The sequence below is a fragment of the Phocoena sinus genome, chromosome 16 (genome assembly GCF_008692025.1).
Source record: "Phocoena sinus isolate mPhoSin1 chromosome 16, mPhoSin1.pri, whole genome shotgun sequence".
Taxonomy (NCBI): Eukaryota; Metazoa; Chordata; class Mammalia; order Artiodactyla; family Phocoenidae; genus Phocoena; species Phocoena sinus.
The window spans coordinates 84,446,965-84,468,157 of NC_045778.1; the positions used below are offsets into that span (position 1 = coordinate 84,446,965).

The 21,193-nt window shown below is 59.1% G+C and overlaps 1 protein-coding gene across 3 annotated transcripts in view; it reads left to right on the plus strand.

Annotated features, from left to right (window-relative positions):
* The first annotated feature begins 1,170 nt into the window (after positions 1–1,170).
* INPP5A (inositol polyphosphate-5-phosphatase A) overlaps positions 1,171–21,193 on the plus strand; it is a 182,299-nt gene continuing 162,276 nt past the window's right edge. For all 3 annotated transcript variants that reach the window (XM_032607390.1, XM_032607389.1, XM_032607391.1), the window contains exon 1: positions 1,171–1,520. In XM_032607390.1, the coding sequence (XP_032463281.1) occupies positions 1,446–1,520 (75 nt within the window). In that variant the 5' untranslated portion in view covers positions 1,171–1,445. The remainder of the gene's footprint in view (positions 1,521–21,193) is intronic.

Consider the following 21,193-nt stretch of genomic DNA (forward strand, 5'->3'; position numbering starts at 1 on the left):
GAGACGCCAACACTGTTGGAAGAGGGCCCCACCCTTAAGACCCCATTTATCCTGAATTAGCCCCCAGGAGGCCCCGTCCCCACAGGCAGCCACACTGGGGGTTGGGCTTCAATCTACGAATTCTGGGGACACATTCAGTCCACAGCCGACAGCTGCTGCATGGACGGGACAGCGGTTTTAAGTGAAATGGGTTCAAGTTGTCAGGCTGAGCGGTCGCTGTAGGCAGGAGGGGATGCCTTCCCTACAGGGCCCGCAGCCCAGGGCCTGCGCCCCAGCTCCTGACGGGTGGTGGTGTCGCCTGCCCTAAGCGAGCAGCGCGCACATCTCTCGTCTCCCCGTGGACACTGTCCAAACCGGCGCCGTGGAAAGGCGGCCGCGCGGCCGAGATGCGCCTTCAGAGCCTTGAGAACCGTCCTGGATACGCGGTCACCGTCACCTGCAAAGACCGGGTGGACAGAACCTAGTGCCACCGTCAGTGTTGGCGGCTACTTGTCATTTTTCACTGCACTGTCCGCGCGTCTCCCGTCACCAGTGGCCATTTCATTTCCGCGGACGGCCTGGCGCGGAGGGTGGGCTGGGGAGACCCCACCGACCCCAGCGCGCCTGCTGCCTTCAGCCGTCCGGTCCGGCGGCCCGGCCTCGCCGCCCTCCTCTCCGTGGGTCCGGCGCAGTCCGCACAGGGCCACGCGCTCCCACTGCAACCCCTGCCCGGCAGCAAGAGGGTCGCGCCCGGTCGAGCCCGGAGCAGCGCGCGGCCCCTTTAAGAAGCGCCGTCGAAGCAGGGCCATGACGTCATGGGGTGCGGGAGGAGTCAGTGCGCCGCCGCGGCGTGGGGTAAGGCGGGGAGGCCGCTGACTGACAGGAGCTTGGCTGAGAGCGCCGAGGCCGTCGCAGGAGCGCCCCGCGCAGGCCCCACCCCTCAGGCCCTGCCTCGATTCCACACCCCGCCCCCCCACACCCTCTCCGCCTTCCCCGCAGTCCCCGCCCCTGCAGTCTCACCCCGCCCACATGCCCCTCCCCGCCCCTCATATCTCTGTTCCTCCCCCCTCAGGCTCCGCCCTGCCTCTCGTATCCCCGTCCCACCTCCCTCAGGCCCCGCCCCTGAAGCCTGCCACGCCCCCTGGCGGTCCCGCCCCACCCCCGCGCTCGCCCCGCCCCCGGCCCGGGCGGGCCTCGTCTCAGCTATCGGCAGCGGCGGCGCTGCGGGAGCTCCGGCGGCCGCGATCCTAATGGCTGCGCGCGGGCCGCGCTGAGCGCGGGCGGAGAGCGACGGGCGTGGGGCTGCGGAGAGCGAGAGCGAGCGCGGCCGGACCCTGGCCAGGCCCCGCCCGACCGGCCGAGCCCGCGATGCGCCCCGGGGTCTGCCCCCGGCGCAGCTGACGCCGCGGCCCGCGGAGACCCCGGCCGGTCGGCCCCGAAGAGCGGCCACCCCGGCCCAGGCCGCGATGGCGGGGAAGGCAGCCGCCCCGGGCACCGCGGTGCTGCTGGTCACGGCCAACGTGGGCTCGCTCTTCGACGACGTAAGTGCGGCGCCGGACGCGGCACCCTGGACCCCGGACCCCGAGCCCCGGGACCCCGGACCCCTGTCCTGAAGCCCGAAATCCCGGGACCCAGACACTGACCCCAGAGCCCCGGGACCCCGGACTCGGGCCTGAAGCCTGGGACCCTGGGACCCTGGGACCCAGACACTGAGTCCTGAGCCCTGGGACCCTGGAACCGAGACACTGAAACTTGAGCCCTGGACCCAGGACCCCAGCCCTGAACCCTGGCCCTGGGCGCTGGAATTCTGGTCTCCTGGTCCAGCCTTCACACTCCATAGGTTGAACCCGGAGCCCAGTCCCTGAACCCAGGTCCCTAAACACCAGTCCTAATCCCTGTCCAAGGTCCCCAAATCCTGGCCCCCGAGCCCTAGTCCGAGGGCCCCATACCCTGAACCTGGTCCCAACCCTGGTACTGAATTTTGTCCCCAGAAGCTCAGCCCTGAATCCTGGTCCCCAAACCGTAGCCCGTGTCTCCCGAGCCCCAGCCCCTGACTTCTGGCCTGTGACTCCCGACCCGGCCCTCCGTGGCCCTTGCCCCTGCCCGTCTGCCTGCTTTGTCTGCAGAGCTGTCTGTGGCTGCTCGGAGGTGTAGGCACCCTCATTTTACCTTGTAACTTAGTAGCTCTCTAGTTCTCAAACAAGGGGTTTCTGTTGAAAGCCCTGGAGGACTTTATGTTTCTTGTCTGTTAAAGAGAAAGATGCAAGAAGCTTTTCAAGGCCAGAGAAAAGGATGCTGACTGCCCAAGGCCTTTACCTTCTGAGACCTCCCACCCAGGCACCCGAGGCCTTTGGGAGAAGAGTCTGCCAAGGCCCGGCGCTCCCCCGGCTCCCGAGGCCGGCGGAGGCTGACCCAGTTCGGCGTTGCAGCCACGGTGCCACCCCGCTGTTGGTACTTATACTGCCAACCCAAATAAAGCAGAATGTGGCTCAAGTGGCGTGCTTGTTTAAGAAAAAAGGGTGATGGCCCAGATGGAGCCTGAGGCGGCCTCGCACTACCCGCCCCCTCCTCCCCCAGCTCCTCCCGCGGTGAGGGTGCGGCCACTGACCACGCAGACCACTGGTGCAAACATGACTTGCATCCCTGCCTCTTCCGAGCCTCCCTTTGCTGGCAGCGAGCATGGGTGAGATGTTTCTGTAGGCTAAGTTCATGTACAGGCGAGGTGTGATTTTATTAATCAAAGGTAGGCGCTATTTTTGTGTTTTTCTTTTTTTAACTTCCAAGCGCCATGTATTATACTTCCCTGCTGGAGATGAACTGCTGGCCCTCTGACTTGGGCACAGACAGGACAACTTTATCTAGTTTCGTGATTGATCATTTTCTACAAAAGTGCCCGGTATGGGTGTGTGTCTGTATATTTAGCATTCTATTCTCGGCTTTGCAGTAACATCCACGCTAACATGGTTTTACTCAGATGATTCAGATCCGTTAGCTGTGGCTTCAAAGCCTCAGAAATGTCAGGAAAATTAAGCACGGTGGGGGCATTTCAGTCTCAAAGGGAGGAGAATTTTGCTGTGCAGACATTCTTTCCAGTAATCTTTGATTCCAAGTTAGAGCATTTTTGTTGTGTTCCGACTGTATACACACACTTCTCTCTGTGGACATTAAAGTGGATCCCTTAATTTACTTTTGTTTAGCAACAGGTTCTCTCTGAGTCTTCATTTTTCTTAAAGGCTGTATGGAGTTTTGCATCTTGTTTGTATCGGGAAGGAACCTTTGTTTTGGTAAGCAGTGCGTGGGTTAATTCTGCAAGGTGGCTTCTGACTTAAGGGCCAGTAGAGACATATCTGTCCTCACCCACAGCTTTCTTAACGTGTGCAGCTTGGTCTGGGGCCGCTCTTCCCCAGTGGCCTGGAAAAGCAGGGGTGGGTGTTAACCAGTCCCCTGTAGCATGGCTGGTGAGAGCAGCCGGTTCTTGAGTGAAGGACATTTTAACTCCTTGGTTTATAGTAGGTTTCAGAAGAGCTGCTTGGTGACTCTGTCTTTGTGTGACATGCGCCCCTGTTGACCCACTGTTCAGACGGTGGCCCGGCCTGGGCAGGGATTTGTTCTTGCCCAGTTTCATCGTCTGGAAACCAAGCTCCACTGAGGGGCCAGGCCTCACAGTGTGTGGCATCGGCCTCTTTCTGGAGGGTGCGGGCCGAGGAGGAGGGGTCTGAGTTAGAAACAGGCCCTGCTGGGAAGGGCGGGCACTGTTGCCTTTCGTGCTCAAGTGACGGGTGATGCGTATCTGCTTCCGTAGTTTCGTGGTCTCCCCTCACTACCTCTTCGCCATCCAGAGGCGATCCCGTTAAAGCTCTGGATGTGGACTTTCACCATGGTTTGGCCCTGACGTCCTGAGACCCACAGGGCGTCTCGTCTGGCAGGCAGCTCTTTCCTCGTCTGCCCGCCCGGCTTGGTTGGGTCTGGGACAGTGCGGCTACTTTAGTCCCCACACAGGGCCCTCGGGTCGCTCCTCACCCTGTGATGTGACACACGAGGGGGTGGTCACCGTCCAGAGTACATTGGTTCTCAGGCTTTCACCCCTTACACCCTTAGAAACTATGGAGAGCCCCACAGAGTCCTTGGTCTCGTCGGTCATAACCACCAGTGTCTGCCAGGTCAGTGGGTGGACCCTGAGGCAAGTGGAAACTGAGACAGTTTCAGTAGCTCTCCGAAGGGTGATGTCATCGCATGTCACAGCCCTGGAAAGCTCCACCGTTCGTGCTTGAGACGGCGGGATGGAAAGCGAGCCACGGTGCTGCACTGTTGAGGGCATAGCCGTGACCTGCTGAAGCCCTGACCTCCAGGGCCCCTGTCTGAGCTGGGGCCCGTCCTGAGCCTGCGGGGAGGGGCCTGGCCTGGCTGGGCTGCCTGGGCCTGTTCCAGGGGGCCCCCAGAGAGCCCGGAGCTCTTCCCGGCAGTCCCCAGTCGGACCGTGCTGCCACCCCCCCACCCCGTCGCTGGCAAGGGGTGGCTAGGCTTGCAAACCTAATTGCTTTGCTCGAGATAGCTGGATTTTTGACAAGGGAGGTTTCTAGCTTTTGGTTCTTTACGTGGTTTTGTTGTCGTTGTTGTTTTGCTAGAAGTGAACTGAGAAGGTGGATTCTTGCAGGCTGTCGTTTCAGAACTCAGTCCCACCCTTACATGGTAAGACTGTTGCTTGGGAAAGAGACGTAGCCAAGCGGTAGGATTCTGAGAGCACAGCTCGCTCTTGGGTGTCTGCCTGGAGGGCCGTTGTCCTGCTGCGTATTCGGAGCTAAACGTCAGTTTGGAGCTGGTTCCCTTTTTGCTGGGCCAGCTCCTGAGCAGCCCCTCTTTCCGCCCGGACCTGGGGACAGCAGCTCGCTGCGCATGTGGCTCTGTGTCGGGAGTCCGCGAGCCCCTCCCCTGGGCTGGGCACCTTGGGCACTTGTCCTCTGTCTCCCCCGCCCCAGCCCCGTGTGTGTGTAGGGCCTCCCCCCTCCATCCCGGGGTGCGGGGGGCCCGCTGGGGCCTCATGCGGGGCCAGCCTCGGGTCCGGGCCTTCTCACTTGCTCTAATGGTGTGGATCCCTCCCCTTCTTTGAGGAATTTCGTTTGGTGACGGCTTCACTGAGGCGTCACTCACACGCACGGACTTCACCGTGTAAAGTGTACGACTCAGTGGTTTTTAGTGTGTTCTCAGAGCTGTGCTACTATCACCGCAGTCAGTTGTAGAATTTGTTTTGTACCTGAAAAAGAAACTCTGTATGCCATAGCCGTGCCCCGCCCCCCGCCCAATTCCCTCCATCTCCCCTGAAACCCCCACAGCCCCTGATAATCACCAGTCTGCTTCCTGTCTGTGCGTCTGCCTATCCTGAATGTTTCACGTAAGCGGAATCACGCACGCGGCCTTCTGCATCTGGTACCGTGTTTTCAGAGCTCAGCATGTCACTCCTGTTGGTGGCTGAGCACCGTTCCACTGTATGGCTGTGCCCTGCTGTGTTTATCCAGCGCCAGGTGATGGGTATTTGGGCAGCCTGCACCTCTGGGCTGCTGGGGACGTTTACTTACAAGTCTTCGTGTGGACGTGTTTTGCTTCTCCTGGGCACATTCCTGGGGTGGGGACTGCTGGGTCTGCGGTGACTCGTGTTTAGCCTCTTGAGGAACTGCGCTCTGTTTCCCCGTGTCGGCCCCGTCCTGCGTTCCCACCAGCGGCGCACGAGGGTTCCGATTCCTCCACGCGCTCCAGTGCCGGGTGTTATCTGTCTTTTCTCGAAGACTTGCATTGGGGCCCCCACCTCCCAGCCTCCTGGGGAGTTAGTTTCTCTAGTCGCAGGTCTTTCACTAGCATCTCTTATGTGGATGCCCAGGACGCAGGGAGGAGACCCAGACCCAGTGAGGACCGCCTCCCTCCTCCTGCCTTTGCCTGGGAAGGTCCAGCGCTTTCGGCCAGTGCCGTGAAGCAGGGGCCGGTTCTCGTCAAAGACATTGGGTTTTCCGAATTTCGAATTTTGGAGGTGGCGGTTCCTCTGTTGTCCATGCAGCCCCTGAAGCCCCCAAGGGCTCTGCTGTGCTGGGGCAGGGGTGGGGCTGAGCGGGCCAGGCCTTTTCACAGGCCCCCTTCTGGGCTCTCCCGGCTCCTGTCCCGTGGGGATGGCCGCGGGGCCATGGCCGCGGGGAGGTGTCTCCACATTCTTCTGGCATTACTGCCTCTGACCTGAGATCTCAGTGTCCTTTCTCTGTGGGAATTTGGTCTGTTTGTCCCAGTTGGGGACTCTCCGTAGATGGGGGCCTGCCCGTCCCGTCCCCAGGGTGGTGGGGTCAGAGGAGTCGGTGGGCTCATACTGGTGGTGTTTCAGAACTGCTTCCTCCACGCTGGGAAGCTGTGCCTGCACCCCGCACGCCTCCAGCCAGCGCCGACGAGCTCCTGTCAGGCCTGCCTTGGATGCGGCTGGAATTTAAACCGACGTGCGGTCATCCGTCTGGGGCCGTGCCTGCCTCCTGGTCCCTCCTGCCCTCGTCCCCGATCTCTGCCGGCCCTGGACCGGCCGCGAGAGCACACTTTCATCTGCCGCGCCTCCCGCTTTACCGGCTCTGGAGATGCTGAGGGAGGGTTTAGGTTACTGGTGGGGGAGGCACTTCTTAGGTTTGAGGTCTTAAATGCTTTGCGTGTCCTGAGTCCAGAGGAGTGAGCACTGCCGGGGGACCTGCTGGACAGCCCTGGAGGATGCTGACACGGGGCGCGTTCACGTCCACTGCCTCTCAGCCTGCGCCACTCCGCGAGCTCACGCTCTGGGCCCACGTCGGGAACTCCGTCAGCACGTGGACTGCGTGCCCTTCTGGGAGTGAGCGGGCAGGGGAGGAGGGGCCGGCGCTGCTGCCCTGGGGTTGTCTCTGGTGGGAGTCTCTTTCTGGGGAGAGAGGCCCCTGCTGGGGGTGATGCCATGTGTGTCGGGTCTGATTCGGAAGTTACAGGACTCGGACCAGGCCTGCCTGCCCGCAGCTTGCCCTTGTTTAAAGAGCCTCCTGTTTGACCCGAAGGGAGGGATGCGGAAGCCGGGGAGGCTGCCTGGGGGAGGGGGCAGGGCTTGCTAAGGGACTAGGGTGGGGTGCCTCCTTAAATGTTGACCTCCTCAGTGTTTGCCCCGGCGGGCGGGTGGGCGGGAGCATCTCCTGTTGGGAGGCGAGCTTGGTCCAGGAATGGGGTCCAGTAGGTGGGGGTCAGCACAGGGCCAGGAGGCTAGTCAGAAAGGCAACGTAGGGTCTGAGTGGAGTCTCGGTCCCCTGTCTGTTGTCACTTCTCGGACGCGGCCCTGCTCTCCCTGTGTTTATACGGGGCGGGGAGGGGAACCCTTCTGATGTGAGCGAGCTGAAGGAGGATGAGCGTGGGCCCGGGGAGGAGAGGAGTGGAGAGAACGTGGCGAGTGCCCCAGGTGGACACGGAGGCGACTTTCGGGTTCTGTCTTTTGTTGCTGCTTCGGGTAATCGGGGCACACGGGACTCTCCTGTCTGAGCCTGAGAAGTGTCCAGACGTGAGCTCCTCTGCAGGCTGGGGCTGGGCAGGTCCACTCCCAGCGTGGCTCTGAGCTCGTCGGAGAGCTCATCCTGACGAAGGTACCGCCGAGAATGCCATCGGGTCTCGTCTCTGGTGGCGAGCGAGGGTGAAGCAGCAGCTCGTCTGGGGTGTCTGGAGTGTGGGACCAGCACAGGGCCACCACCCAGCCGTGTGACTCCAGAGTTGGAGCGGGCGGGGTAGCCTGTGGGAGCCCCATCCCTGTGCGTCTGGGGAAGGCCGGGCACACGTGGGCCTCTGTTTGGGAGCATCCAGGCCCTTGTTTAGTCATGGTCCCTGCGTCTGCTTGGCCTCTGGTGATTAGACCTGTTTTCTAAAACTTAAAATTTGAGTTTACAAGGTTTGTTTTGGGAGATGGATGTGGCCCTGGGACAGGGCATCCCCTTGGATCTGCTGCACTGCTGGGGGCGGGGAACAGTGTGGAGGGCTCACGGCTCCGTCGTGGGAGGAGGTGAGCAGGGTGAGTGAGGTCCGTGGAGGCGTGGCGTGCGCCATGCACACCTGACCTGAGATGCTCCGGGAGGCGGCTCGGCCTGCACAGCTGTCGGCATCTGAGGATCTGGGGCAGGTCAGGGAGGGACCAGCCTTGTGCCATGGCTGGTCTTGGTGCTCTCACACAGCAGGGGGTTCCCGGGCTGACGGTGTGCCTTGACCATCAGGGAAGCACGCTGGTGCCGACCAGGCTCAAGGAGTTTTGGTTTTCCCTTGAGTAAGAATAAGCCAGCTCCATTTCTGGAAGCATGGCTGTGGGGTCATGATGGGTCATCGTGACCTTAGGCCCTTTTTTTCCTGGTCCTTTGCTGAGCAGAACGCCCCGAGCTCTGGCCCCGTCTGAACTACCCAGGACACCTCTTGGGTCTCCGGGCACTGCAGAGCCCACGCTGAGTCTTCCTCCCTCTTCGTGTGCATCCTGGCCCGGTCACTGCATGTCGTGCCGGCCCTCCCGGCTCATCTGGCCTGCGAGCACGGGAGCTGGTGTCTGGAGCTGTATCCTGGAGGTCGGGGGCCCCCGTGTCCCCCCTTGGAAGAGTCTGGCCACAGCCCTGCTTTCAAGACAGCCCTCAAACAGCCCTCCTTTTCTGCCCCGCCTCTCGGGGCCTCTGAATGATGAGCAGTTATTCTAGGAACTGAAAGGGCTTTGAAAGCAGAAGGCCCGGCTTGGGCCTGGGTCTCGGTGGAGGGGCAGCTCCACCTTTAGTGCCTGTCCAAGGCGGTGCACTCCAGGGTCTGCAGGGACGAGCGGGGACGCAGGACAGCTCCACCTCTGTGTACACGTGACGGGGCGTGTGATTCACCTTTTTATCGCCATTTGCACGTCAGGGAGTGTGGAATGACAGCGGCACACTGGCCGCAGCGGGGCAAGGAGGGAATGGATGCCCTGGCGGTCGTGAGGCACCTGTGCTGGCGGGGCCCCGTCCTCTCCTTCCCCACAAGGCCTCCGTGGGCGGCAGTCTTGTCCTCACCTGTGTCCAGGGCTGAGCTGCGCTTGGGCTGCTTAGCCGGTCTGTCCCAGCTGCTCCCCGCCTGGGGTCCTGACGTGTGGCTCCTGCCCTCGCCTCCCACGAGCACCTGCAGCTATCCCGGTTCCCGCTGCCCGGACGGAACACGCGTCTCCGTGCTTTGGCCTAAGCCCCTCTTTTCCCAGGAGCCCCCCAGCGTCCGGGAAGGCAGGATCGCACCTCCCTCCCGGCGCAGCTCTGCCGCCTTGTCCGCCCCACATCCCTTCCCCACCTCCAGTAATTACAAGCTTTGGGCTTTTGTCATGTCTCATTACATTTGCTTGTGCTGGCCTCTGACCAGCAGTGCAGGGGCGGGATTTGGGGCTCAGCCCTGATGAGCACAGGGGCAGAGCGGACGTGGCTGTAGGGAACCAGAGTTGCTGCCAGCCTGCTGGTTGCTGGACCCCCCTGTCAGAGCTGGGTGGGGGCTGAGTTGGGAAAGGTGCGTGCCCCACTGGCCTGGCACCTCGCGGGCACCGGGGGACCAGTGTTAGAGCCGCTCTCGGAGGTCGGTGGACAGGTCTGTGGATGCCTGGGCTCCGGCTGGCTTTTCCTTCTCGCTGGGACAGTCTGGTGGAGGCACGATTTGCGTCTCGCACGGTTCACCCAGCGTAAGCGTGTGGTTCGATGGTCTTCAGAAAACGTTTGCCATCGCTCAGCTGTCACCACGGTCCAGATTGAAACACTGCCCTCCTGGCCTTTCGCAGAGCTCAGCCCCAGCCCCTGGGCGGCTCTCCCCTCCACCTGCCCTCACCGCGGATCCCACAGCACCGACAGTCCGTGGCCCTCGTGGTGCTTCTCCTGCTGAGCGCTCGTGGGTGGATGCACCGGCAGCGGACTCGGGGTTGTTCCCGGCTGGGCTGCTGCGCGTGGCAGGGTGCAGCCTCTGGGTGCCAGGCCTGGTTGTGTGGCGGGTGAACGTTTACCCTTTCTGGGCACCGCTCACCTGCTGTCAGAGCGGCGGCTCCACTTCCCGCCTCTGGCTGCGTGGGCTCCAGCTAAGTGTGCTCCGGCCCCTCCGCGCGGGGCCACTCGTGCTGACGTCCCTTTGATGGTGGGTGTGGGCGGAATGTCCTTGTGGCCTCTGCTTCTGAACAGTAGGCCTCCCACTCAGATGGACGGTTTGGCATATTTGTGACAGTTTTTGGCAAACTGTTGACTGGGTTGACAGGGGTGGCTCCTTGGGGCTGTCGCCCTTCTCACTTCCTGGCGGGGGGACAGAGGGTGCCAGAATCCCCCCCAAGAGGCCTGCTTTGCCCAGGCAGAAGGGGGCTGTGGTCATGGCGCACCTCTGAGCACAGTTGCGGGGGAGGCGGGGCGAGGACAGGGCCGCTGTACGGCGGAGCCCGGCGTGGACGGCGGGACGGCATGTCTCCCGGCAGGGCTGGCGTGCTGGCCGCGTCCCACGCCCTCCCTGGAGGGTGCTGAGCAGTCTGTTCGAGGGGGCAGTGGTGGCGAGGGCTCCCTGGAAGGGACTCGGGTGTCCTCCCCGCCCACTGTCCCCGGACATGGGGGACACCACCCCAGGTTAGGGGCAGAGCGTGCCTCTCCCAGGGGAATTCTTTTCTCCCAGCCCCTGAGGTGTGATGGCCCATCTTGGGGGCTGTCCTCCACCCCCTCCCCTTTGCCTTTCTCCCCCGGCTGACTGGCTGTTAAGCCCAGTACAGGTCTCAGAACGTCTCCGATAGGCCTGCTGGTGCATCGCCCGCCACCTGCCAGGCTGCCATCCCTCGGGGCCCTCACCGGGGCAGCGGGGATGCTCTCAGGGGGAGCATCTCCGTGAAGCTGCCCAAGATCGCCTGCCTGTGGGACAGAAGCCCAGCCCCGCAGGTGCGTCACCTCCTGGCAGGCACGCGGCTGTCCTGGTCTGGGCTCGAGGTCCAGTGAGGAAGTGCCTCCGCAGGACGGTGGGGGTGGGTGTCAGATGCCAACGTTTCCAGCGACTTCATGGTAGAAGAGCAGGAGCCGCCACTTTGGCCTGTTCCTCCTTTAGGGAAAACCTTGTGTGACCGCAGAGGCGACAGGTCTTCAGGCTCTGAGAGGCCTGTCCCCAGCCTGGCCTGGCCTCCTGCCGTCTGTGTCACACCTGGCGGTCGTTTCTTTGCAGCTGGACTTCATGGAGGCCTTTGGGGGTGCAGCTGCCCCTGCTGGGGCCTGGCCGTCCTTCGGGGGCAGGGGTGCGTGTGCTCAGGGCCCACCTGCAAGGGGCCGCACTGGGGTCCACTTGGACCAGCGTCTTAGTTAGCTACACGGCCCGTTAGTCCTGGGGTCCTGAGGATGAGTTGGGGGCAGCTGCCCCGACCCCAGCACGGACCCAAGCTCCGAGCACCCTACCGTGCCTACGTGGGCTTTGGGGTGGCTGTCAGTGGTCGGATGTTGAGTAGAGAGTTGGGTGGGGGGAGCTCTGGCCACGCGGGTGAGCCTGTGTGTGTGAAACAGACCTGGCTCGAGTGCTCAGTGCTTTGAAAACCATCACGAGGCTCCCTCTGCAGCATCCCCGGGAGCCGTTGCACTGAGAGGCCGCTGCGAAGGCTTATGAGCAGACAGACCCACCTGTCCTAGTTTGCCTGACGATGTCCCGGGTGCTCTCAAGTCCTGTACCTATTCTGCCTCCCAGGGCTTCATTGGGGTGTCCTAGGGGGCACTTACTTTGTCCAGTTCAGGGCAGAGCACGCTCTATGTTCGATGTATTGTAATTTGGGGTGATGTGGGCTTTACTTTCAGTTGGATTTGTTCTGTTAAGAATGACATCTGTCCAAGTAACAAACAAATTTGTGGGGACATGTGTTTTGCTTTTATTTTCTCCTTCATCACTGTAACGGTTTTTCAGATCTGTTGCAACTTCCTGTTTTTGCTGTAGCACGACCGCTCCCCTCGCCGCTGCGTCCAGGCGGGGTGCTCTGTGTGCGTTCCAGGCGGGAGGTGGCAGGCTGGGCCGTGAGGGGCGAGGGTCATGGTTAGTAGTGGTGCTGACAGAACATGGGTGAGCGGCCAGAGCTGACCAGCAGGGGAACCAAAGCAGGGCCCGGGGGCCCATCTGGGGACTGTCTCACCAGGGCAGGCGGCGTCTCACCTCAGCTGCTGAACCCTTGCCCCGAGGACTCCAGCCTTACATATGGGGCCCGGGGCACGCTTGGTGCTTTTGGGGGTCGTTCGGGCTCCCAGGTTCCATGGGGTTCTGCTGTGTCCCCTGCCGAGATTGCAGGCGCACGGTGACACGGGGACCGGGAGAGCTTGTCTTTAAGGGCTCCTAGTAGCGTGGCCCCAGGGGCCCCGGGCTCCTGTGTCTCTCCAGAGCCAGGCCCTCTTCGAGGGGCTGGAGCCGCCCCTCCCCACGCCGCGCTCCCGCCAGCCCGGCCGCCAGGCCCGTCTGGGGCGTCCTCTGAACTGGTGGGCGCGGCAGCCAAGCGCTGGGAGCCTCCCCGAGGCCCCTCGCGTGGCGCGCTGCACCCTGGCCCCGCACCTCCCGCGCCTTTTCCGTCCGTCCTGGACCGAGACAGGAGGAGGGGTTGGCGGGAGGTCACGGGCAGGTGGAGGCCTGGAGAGGAGAGGACGGTGAGGAGGGCCCTGGGAGGGGCGTTTTGGGAGTTCGAGGAGGAGTACTTCGAGAAGGGCGTGCTGGGGGTCTGAGGCGCGGGGCCCGGGCGGCCCCAGAAGCTGACAGGTCCGACTGCTCGTAGCCTGAGGCGCCTGTCCTCCGGGGCACGGCGCCTCTGTCCTGGCCGTCCAGGGACGGGCACAGTCCACCTTCAGGGCACGGGGGACCTTGCACCGGGTCGCCTGGCTCATGGCTTGTGTGCGGGGCCCAAGCCGCCCCAGCTGCCGAGCAGAAGCAGGAGGTGAACAGGGATCTGGCTGGTGACTCGGGGTGGCTTAGGATGCCCAGAGATGCCCTGAGCGCAGAGACCACGGAGGGCCCCCCGGGGCGAGAAGCAGGGGCCGGGCCTGACGGCTTTGGGAGAACTAAGGAAGGGGGGCCGTTGGGGCCACTGTGGGGCAGGAGCAGTGGCAGGAAACGGGGAGCTGGGTGCGCTGGAGAAGCCACGTGGCCGGCGTGGGTGGCGAGCGCGGAAGCCTGGCGCTGCAGGCTGAGAGGCCGTGCCTCCGATTGTGCAGGAGCCCCTGTTTCTGTCGCTCACGGGGGACGCAGCTGGTGACGCAGCTTCTGCAGCCGGTGGGAGGAGGCCCTGAGGTGCGGGTGCTGCCCCGGCCCCCTGTCTCCCGCACGGGCCTTGGGTGCGGACAGTCGGCTCCCTCCTCCAGGGAGCTGCCTGGGACCTGTCTGTAGTTTTTAATGACTGATAAGCGAGTCAGTCCGGAAAGGGAAGAAGGGGGAACTCGGGGCCGGGCCCAGCCGGGAGGGTGAGCAGCTCTGAGCCACTCAGGGAGATGCAGCCAGAGGTTACTGGCGCCCCTGAGGTGCGCCCTGAGGTGTACGGGAGGGGCCCTTGAGGATGGGGTCCGTCGGGAATGGCGCTGGAGGAACCCGGGACGGCAAAGCGGAAGCACCGACGTGCGTGCTTTCCATTGCTGTTTTTCCAGTACAATAAAACTCCACTCAGAAATGTAAAAATTTATGCTAGTTCCTAGGAGAAAGTTGACGTCTCTGAACCTTGATAACCTTGATAGTTTTAGTTTCCTCTAATGAGAAAGATTGTGTGGTGTGACCCACAAAGGCTCTGAAATGTCTCCCCTGTATTCTGCACGGTGTTGCCTTCAACGCTACCAACCCGGACAGACCGCAGAATGACTTCAGCGTTTTGTGGCAACGGCTGCATTCCGGACCTGTGCTGTGTGAAAGCAAAGTTCTAACTGTGTTCTGTCAGAGAATGAGCACCCGCCTACCGCTGGGTGGAGCCACCTGGGGGTCTGCGGGAGCCTCTGGGGCCCAGTGGGCTGCGGAGCTGGGCACGCATGCTGGACTCCCTCAGGAAGGAGGGGGGCACCGGGGCCCAGACACCTGTCGCGGCGTCCGTGTGTTCTGGGGCGCAGAGCTTGTGGCGGAGGCACCCCCAGGCCGGCCCTTCCTGTTGCAGGTGGGCCGTTGAGTCCTTGTGCTGGGGTCACAAAGCGCAAGGGTCCTGGGGCACTCCTGCCGCTCCCACCCTGTGCTGCGTCCCCTCTCGATGTTGCGCCACTTCCTTGGCGTTGTAGCAGCCGTGGGATCCACTCTCCCGCACACAGCGCACTGCCTTCGCGGGGGGACCCCGAGGGCCAGTGAGCGCCCTTTTCCTGCGGTCACAGTGCCGAGCCCCCGGCATCTGGAGGGCCTGGCCCACGGGCTGGTGTGAGCCGCCGTCCTGCGCGCCTGGGCAGTGTCACGTGCCTGCGTGTCACGTCCACCCCATGCACACGTGCATGGGCGTCACACACGTGCACGTGCACCCACGCCTCTAGTGATGTGGGGACGCCTGGTAATCACATCACACCAGCTGTTGGTTCTGTCAGATGGTATGACGTGGAGTCTGTTATCATTTACTTTGTTACCCTGCTTGCTTGTAGTATCATTTTTGAGCCTTTTTCCTTGGATTTTCCAGGATGTCTGTTTTAGAATTATGTAGCTCCTATGGATCTTGTATCTAAATTATTAATAGAGTTATTTGGTCAGGGAGGTGATCATAGGGTCTATAGAATAGCTACTGTTCTTTTTGTTACTGACACTGTTATCTGGGGTCATTTATCTCCTCAGGGCTGCGATTACACAGAAGTCCAGGGAGGTCTGTTTGTATAGGACTTTCGACTGCAATTTCTTTCCTGTATCTCATGTTGTGCTCGCGAAATTTTGCAACTTTCTTGTGTTTTTTCTTCCTGTGCCGTGGCACTGTTTGAAAGCCCCTGACCAGAGATTGGTGAGTCTACCTGCCTAAAAGCACTCGGAGTTCCCGAGCGATCCTCCCCACTTGGTCCAAGGGCACCTTTCTGTTTCCTGCCGTGGGTGACTTCCTCGGACCTGAGACTTGGGCAGCCTCGGGCAGCGCGGTTGGGACCTGCTGATGAAGTAGGAGTCTCTGTATCTGGCCGGGGGCAGATGAGTGCGCTTGGAGCAGGTAAGCTTAGGGAGAGTGTCGGCCCTGGGAGCAACCCCTCCGCAGGAGAGGCCTTCTCCTGCTGTCCCCCAGCACCAGCCGTGAGTGGCCCCGGTGCTGTGGGTGGAGGGTTCCAGGCTCCCGGAAGCTCCTTAGCTTGAATGAGAGACTGCAGAAATCTGAAGACGACGACCATTTGTCACTTTGGGGCTTAGTTCGCTCCCTTTGTGTAGGGCTGAGTAGATTTGTCTCTTCTGGCTCTTTCCCGAGTTGCTGTGACTGTGGGGTGGCAGGGGCCCCACCGAGGGCCTGCAGGCCCGCTGTTTGTCAGCCTTGGGCTGTGATGGTCCTGAGGTCAGACCGCATCCGAGTTACAAGGTGAGTGAGAGCGAGTGTGGCTTGCAGTGGGCGAGGGCCACCTGGGGCTCTGTGTCAGCTTTCTGTCTGACAGGGGTGGCACAGTGCAGGGTCACAACCTCAGATGGGCTTTTTACCCCGGGTGTCTGTCAGAGCATGGAAGCCGCTGCCCCCACTGCCCTCCTGGTCGGTCCCCCGCGGCCTGGCTGGTGGGGTGCCCGGCTGACCCCTCTGAGATGGGCCTCCATCCCCTCCTGCTTCAGTCACTGCTTTCCCAGGGAGCCTGTTACTGTGAAAGTGAGCAGATCCTCCGCCACGATGAATCACAAAATAAGGGGTGATTGAACATAAATGTGACAACCAAGACTTTTTAGCTTACAGAAAAAGCAGCCTGGTTGCCAGATGTCGAGTTTCTGCAGGGCGGGCAGGGGACTTCAGAGGTCCCCTTCCCTGGGCGGTCCTTCCTGCCCCCCACCCGTGCGTCCTGCTCTGCCCCGCGAGGCTCTCGCTCCACGGAGAGGGTTAGCGCCCTGATCGGGATGGTCCCGTGGTGCCCGCCGGTTCGGATCTCCTGCCTGGACCCTGAGCCCAGCGTGGCGCACGCGGCTAAGGTCGCCGTCGCCGTCCCTCCTCTGCTCTGGAGACCTGAGTCCCCGATGGGCAGGCTGCCTTTGGAGGGGGGGCCTGGTGTGTGTGGCCCCTCCCGTGGCGGCGGGATGGGGAGGGCACCGGCGGCTCCAGTGCGGGGGAATGTTCGGTGCGGAATCCCGTTGCTCTTCTCTCCACGGGGCGGGGCGGGGGCGAGCACAGTCCACGTCACCGCATGTTCACCCACCTCGCCGCGGTTGACGTGCCTTGACTCTAGCTCCTGCACTGTTCAGAGGCAGATCGGCCCCGGGTGGCGCGTCCCCGCAGCTTGGCGCCCTCTGTCGGCAGAGCTTCTGGGCGCTCGCCGGCTCCGGCGCACGTCCAGCCCCACCAGGGCCCCGGCCGGGGCTCTGCCTGCCCCTGCGGGCGCCCCACATCCAGGAGGCACCAGGGCCCGTGGACGTGTGTTCTCGTGGGAACCAGTCATCTCAACGGCCCCAACATGAGGCCTCTCGTCGCTGTGCCCACCAGCCCCCTTCAGCCCGAGGCGGCCTCCGCCGGGAGCCTCCCAGCTCCCCCCGGACCCCTAAGCTGGCCTCTCCCCGTCTCAGGGTCCCTGATGAGGACCCGATGAGCTGCTACTGAGCCAGGGTGGGTGGTGGGGGAGTCCCTCCTGGCTTGGGAGGAAAGCTGGCGCACCATGGGTGGGGTGCTGTGCTCTAGCCTTTGTGCGTGCTGTCAGGTGGGTGGGTTGTAAAGGGTTCGCACGGTGGAGGATGAGTCATTCCATCTGGAGGGCTGTATCAGCGGCATTTATCGTTGTTGTTGTTGTTATTTAAAGGTTGGGACAAAATTCAGGTACCGTAAGGTTCGCTCTTTCTGTGCATGCAGTTCAGTGTTTAACATATTCTCAGGGTTGCGCAACCATCACCACTAACCCCAGAATGTTTTCGTCACCCCTAAAAGAGACCCGGTACCCCTTAGCAGTCACTCCCCGTTTCTCCCTCCCCCCAACCCTGGCCACCACTAGTCTACTCTGTGTCTATGAATTGGCCTGTTCTGGACGCCTCATATACGTGGAATCAGACAACATGTCTGACTTCTTTTTCTTATCAGGTGTTCAAGGCTCATCCACGTCGTACCTGTGTCAGCACCTCACCCCATGTAGTGACCGAGTGCTGCTTCGTTGCATGCCAGACCGCGCTTTGTGCATTCAGCAGTGGATGAAGCCAAAGCTTCTGTGAATAGTGTTGCTGTGAACGTTTGTGTACACGTTTTTGTGTGAACATGTTTTTAATGCCCTTGGGCGTATAGCTAGGCATGGAATTGCCGAGTCATATGATAAGTCCTTGTATAACTTCTCGAGGAGCTGCCAGACTATTTTCCAAAGTGTCTGTACCATTTTGAATTCCTACCAGCAGAGCACAACGGTTCCAATTTTTCCACATCCAAAACAACCCTTGTTGTTCATCTCTTTGAGTCTATAGCTGTCCTGGTGGGTGTGAAGTGGCGCTGTTTTGCGTTTCCCTGATGACTATTCGTATAGATATTGAGTGTTCCCTCCATGTGCGAATTAGGTACTCGTGTATGTACTTGGGAAAAATGTTTATCATTTAAATCTTCTGCCTGGTTTAAAATTTTTTTAAATTGTTGAATTTTTCTTTATATATTCTGGATACTAGATTCTTATCATATATATGATTTGCAAATATTTTTTCCTGTTCTTTGTGCTGTCTTTTCACATCCTTGATAGTGTCCTTTGAAGCACAAGCGTTTAAAATTTTGATGAAGTCCAATTTATCTGTTTTTTTCTTTGGTTGCATGTGCTTCACATTGTCACATCTAAGAAACCATTGCCAACCCTCCTGCACTGTTGATGAGAATGTAAACTGGTGCAGCCACTACGGGGAACTGAATGGAGGTTCCTTCAAAAATTAAAAATACAACTCATATGATCCTGCAATCCCACTCCTGGGCATGTGTCCAGAAAAGACAGAAACTCTAATTTGAAAAGATCCATGCACCCCTATATTCATAGCAGCACTATTCACAATAGCCAAGGCATGGAAACAACCTAAATGTCCACTGACAGGTGAATGGATAGAGAAGATGTGGTCCATATACACAATGGAATATTACTCAGCCATAAAGAAGAATGAAGTAATGCCATTTGCCACAACATGAATGGACCTAAAGATGATCATACTAAGTGAAGTAAGTCAGACAGGGAAAGACAAATATCATACGATATCACTTATATGTGGAATCTAAAAAAATGATACAAATAAACTTATTTACAAAACAGAAATAGACTTACAGACACAGAAAACAAACTTACGGTTACAAAGGGGAAATGGGGGGAGGGATAACTTGGGAATTTGGGATGAACAGATACACACTACTATGTATAAAACACATAAACAGGGCTTCCCTGGTGGCGCAGTGGTTGAGAGTCCGCCTGCCGATGCAGGGGACACGGGTTCGTGCCCCGGTCCGGGGGGATCCCACATGCCGCGGAGCGGCTGGGCCTGTGAGCCATGGCCGCTGAGCCTGCGCGTCTGGAGCCTGTGCTCCGCAACGGGAGAGGCCACAGCAGTGAGAGGCCTGCGTACCGCAAAAAGAACCAAAGCAAAACACATAAACAACAAGATCCTGCTGTATAGCACAGCGAACTGTATTCAATATCTTGTAACAACCTGTAATGGAAAAGAACATGAAAAAGAATATATGTATGTATGTATGTGTGTGTGTATATACATGTATATATATGTGTGTACATATATATACACACACACACATATATGATGGAATCACTTTGCTATACACCTGAAACAGCGTAACTCAAATATACTTCAATTAAAAAAATACCAATAAAGATGTATTAAAAAAATACACATAGGGAAAAAAAAGAGAGACAGCAAAGAAAAAGGAAACCATTGCATATCCAAGGTCACAAAGACCCCATCTTTTCTTCTAAGGCTTATAGTTTCAGCTCTTAAAGTCACGTCCTTGATCCGTCTTGAATTAATTTTTATATATGGTGTGAGGTAGGGCTGCCCCCTCATTCCTCTGCGTGTGTGCATATCTAGCTGCCCCAGCACCGTTTGTTGGAAAGACTAGTCTTCCCCGTTGAATTGCCTTCTTGAAGATTAATTGATCACAGATACATAGATTATTTTCCTGGACTCTCAATTCTGTTTTCTTCATCTGTATGTCTGTCCCTGTGCCAGGACCGCAGAGTCTTGATAACTGTAGTTTGTAGTAAGATTTTTTTTTTTATTTTTGAGGTACACGGGCCTCTCACTGTTCTGGCCTCTCCCGTTGTGGAGCACAGGCTCCGGACGCACAGGCCCAGCGGCCATGGCTCATGGGCCCAGCCGCTCTGCGGCATGTGGGATCTTCCCGGACCAGGGCACGAACCCATGTCCGCTGCATCGGCAGGCAGACTCTGAACCACTGCGCCACCAGGGAAGCCCTAATTGTCTTTTTATTACTGAGTTTGTGAAAATTAATAAAAGGAAACCTCATTTAAAATGGAGTTGGGAGGCCAGCAGAGGGAGCTCCCAGGCAGGTACCCATTTTTATTTTTATTTTACTTTTGGCTGTGTTGGGTCTTCTCTGCTGTGTGTGGGTTTCCCCTAGTTGCGGCGAGCGGGGGCTACTCTTCGTTGCGGTGCACGGGCTTCTCATTGAAGTGGCTTCTCTTGTTGCGGAGCACAGGCTTCAGTAGTTGTGGCGCATGGGCATAGTTGCTCCGCAGCATGTGGGATCTTCCCGGACCGGGGCACGAACCCATGTCCCCTGCATCGGCAGGCGGACTCTCAACCACTGCGCCACCAGGGAAGCCCTGTAGTAAGTTTTGAAATGGGGAAGTGTGAGTCCTCCAACTTTGTACTTCTTTTTCAAGCTTCTTTTGTCTGTTCTGGGTGTCTTCCATTTCCACATGAATTCTAGGATTAGCTTGTCACTTTCCACAGAAGAGGCCGCTGGAAGTTTGATGGGGATGGCTTGAATCTGCAGATTGCTTTGGGGAGCGTTGCCGTCTTAACATTACGTCTTGCTGTCCATGGACCCAGGATGTCTTTCCATTTATTGAGGTCTCTTTAATTTCTTCCAGTGATGTTTATACTTTTCAGGACAAGTCTTACACGTCTTTTGTTTACCCTATTCCTAATCTTTTTACTTGTAATTAGGTCTGCTCGGATTTCCTGTTTTTTTCTGGGTTAGTTTCAGAGTTTGTCTTTCTGGGAATTTGTCATCTCATCTAGGTTACCAGTTTGTTGGCAGACCTTTGTTCATCTTATTCCCTTGTGATCCTTTTTATTTCTGTAGGGTTGGTAGTACTATTCTCGCTTTCATTCCCGATTTTAATAATTTGAGTCGTCTGACTTTTGTCAGTGTAGCTAAAAATTTGTCAATGTCATTGATCTTTTTAAAGGACCAACTCTTGGTTCCACGGACGTCTCTCTGTTGCTTTTGTGTTCTTTGCGTTGGCCGCGTTCCGGGTTAGATCACACAGAAGCCTGTCTTGGACGTCTCGTTGCTGCCGTGGCTCCCGGGGAGGATTCCATTCTCTCCTTCTGTCTTGCCTTGCCTTGTGTCTGGTCGACACTGAGCCGTCCTCTACTTGTTCCTGAGGCAAGTGGCTGCCCTTCTCCTGAGCCGCTTGTGGTGGCCACAGGTGGCACGTGGCTCTGACTTTGGGTCCTCTTCCCATGCGATGAGCTTCGGGGCAGTTTTCCTCTGTGCCCGGGCGAGGTGGCCCTCACTGCAGGTTCATTGGCTTCGCCTGTTGCTTGAATGAATGCAAAGTCAGCGCAAGCCTGCTTCCAGCCTGGTGCCCCTCTGGGCACTCTGGCGTCCCTGGGACCTGTGCCCGCAGCTCCGAGACCCTGAGGGTTGTCACGGATGCACGTGCTCCCTTCTGCGTGCGGGCTGTCCTCTCCAACGTAGGAAGGCGCAGCGCGTGCCTGGGGTTGTCTGCAGCCAGCCTCCCGCTGGCCCGCGGAGGCCATGGACCGAGGGGAGCCCGCACAGTGCGAGCTTGGTTTACCCATCTGATTCCGGAGGATGACCCTGCAGTTGGCCCTGGTCTCCAGGGCGTGTGGACACTTCCTGACTCAGGGGCAGTTTTCCAGAGCCCATTAGGACCAGAGGTGGCCGTGAACC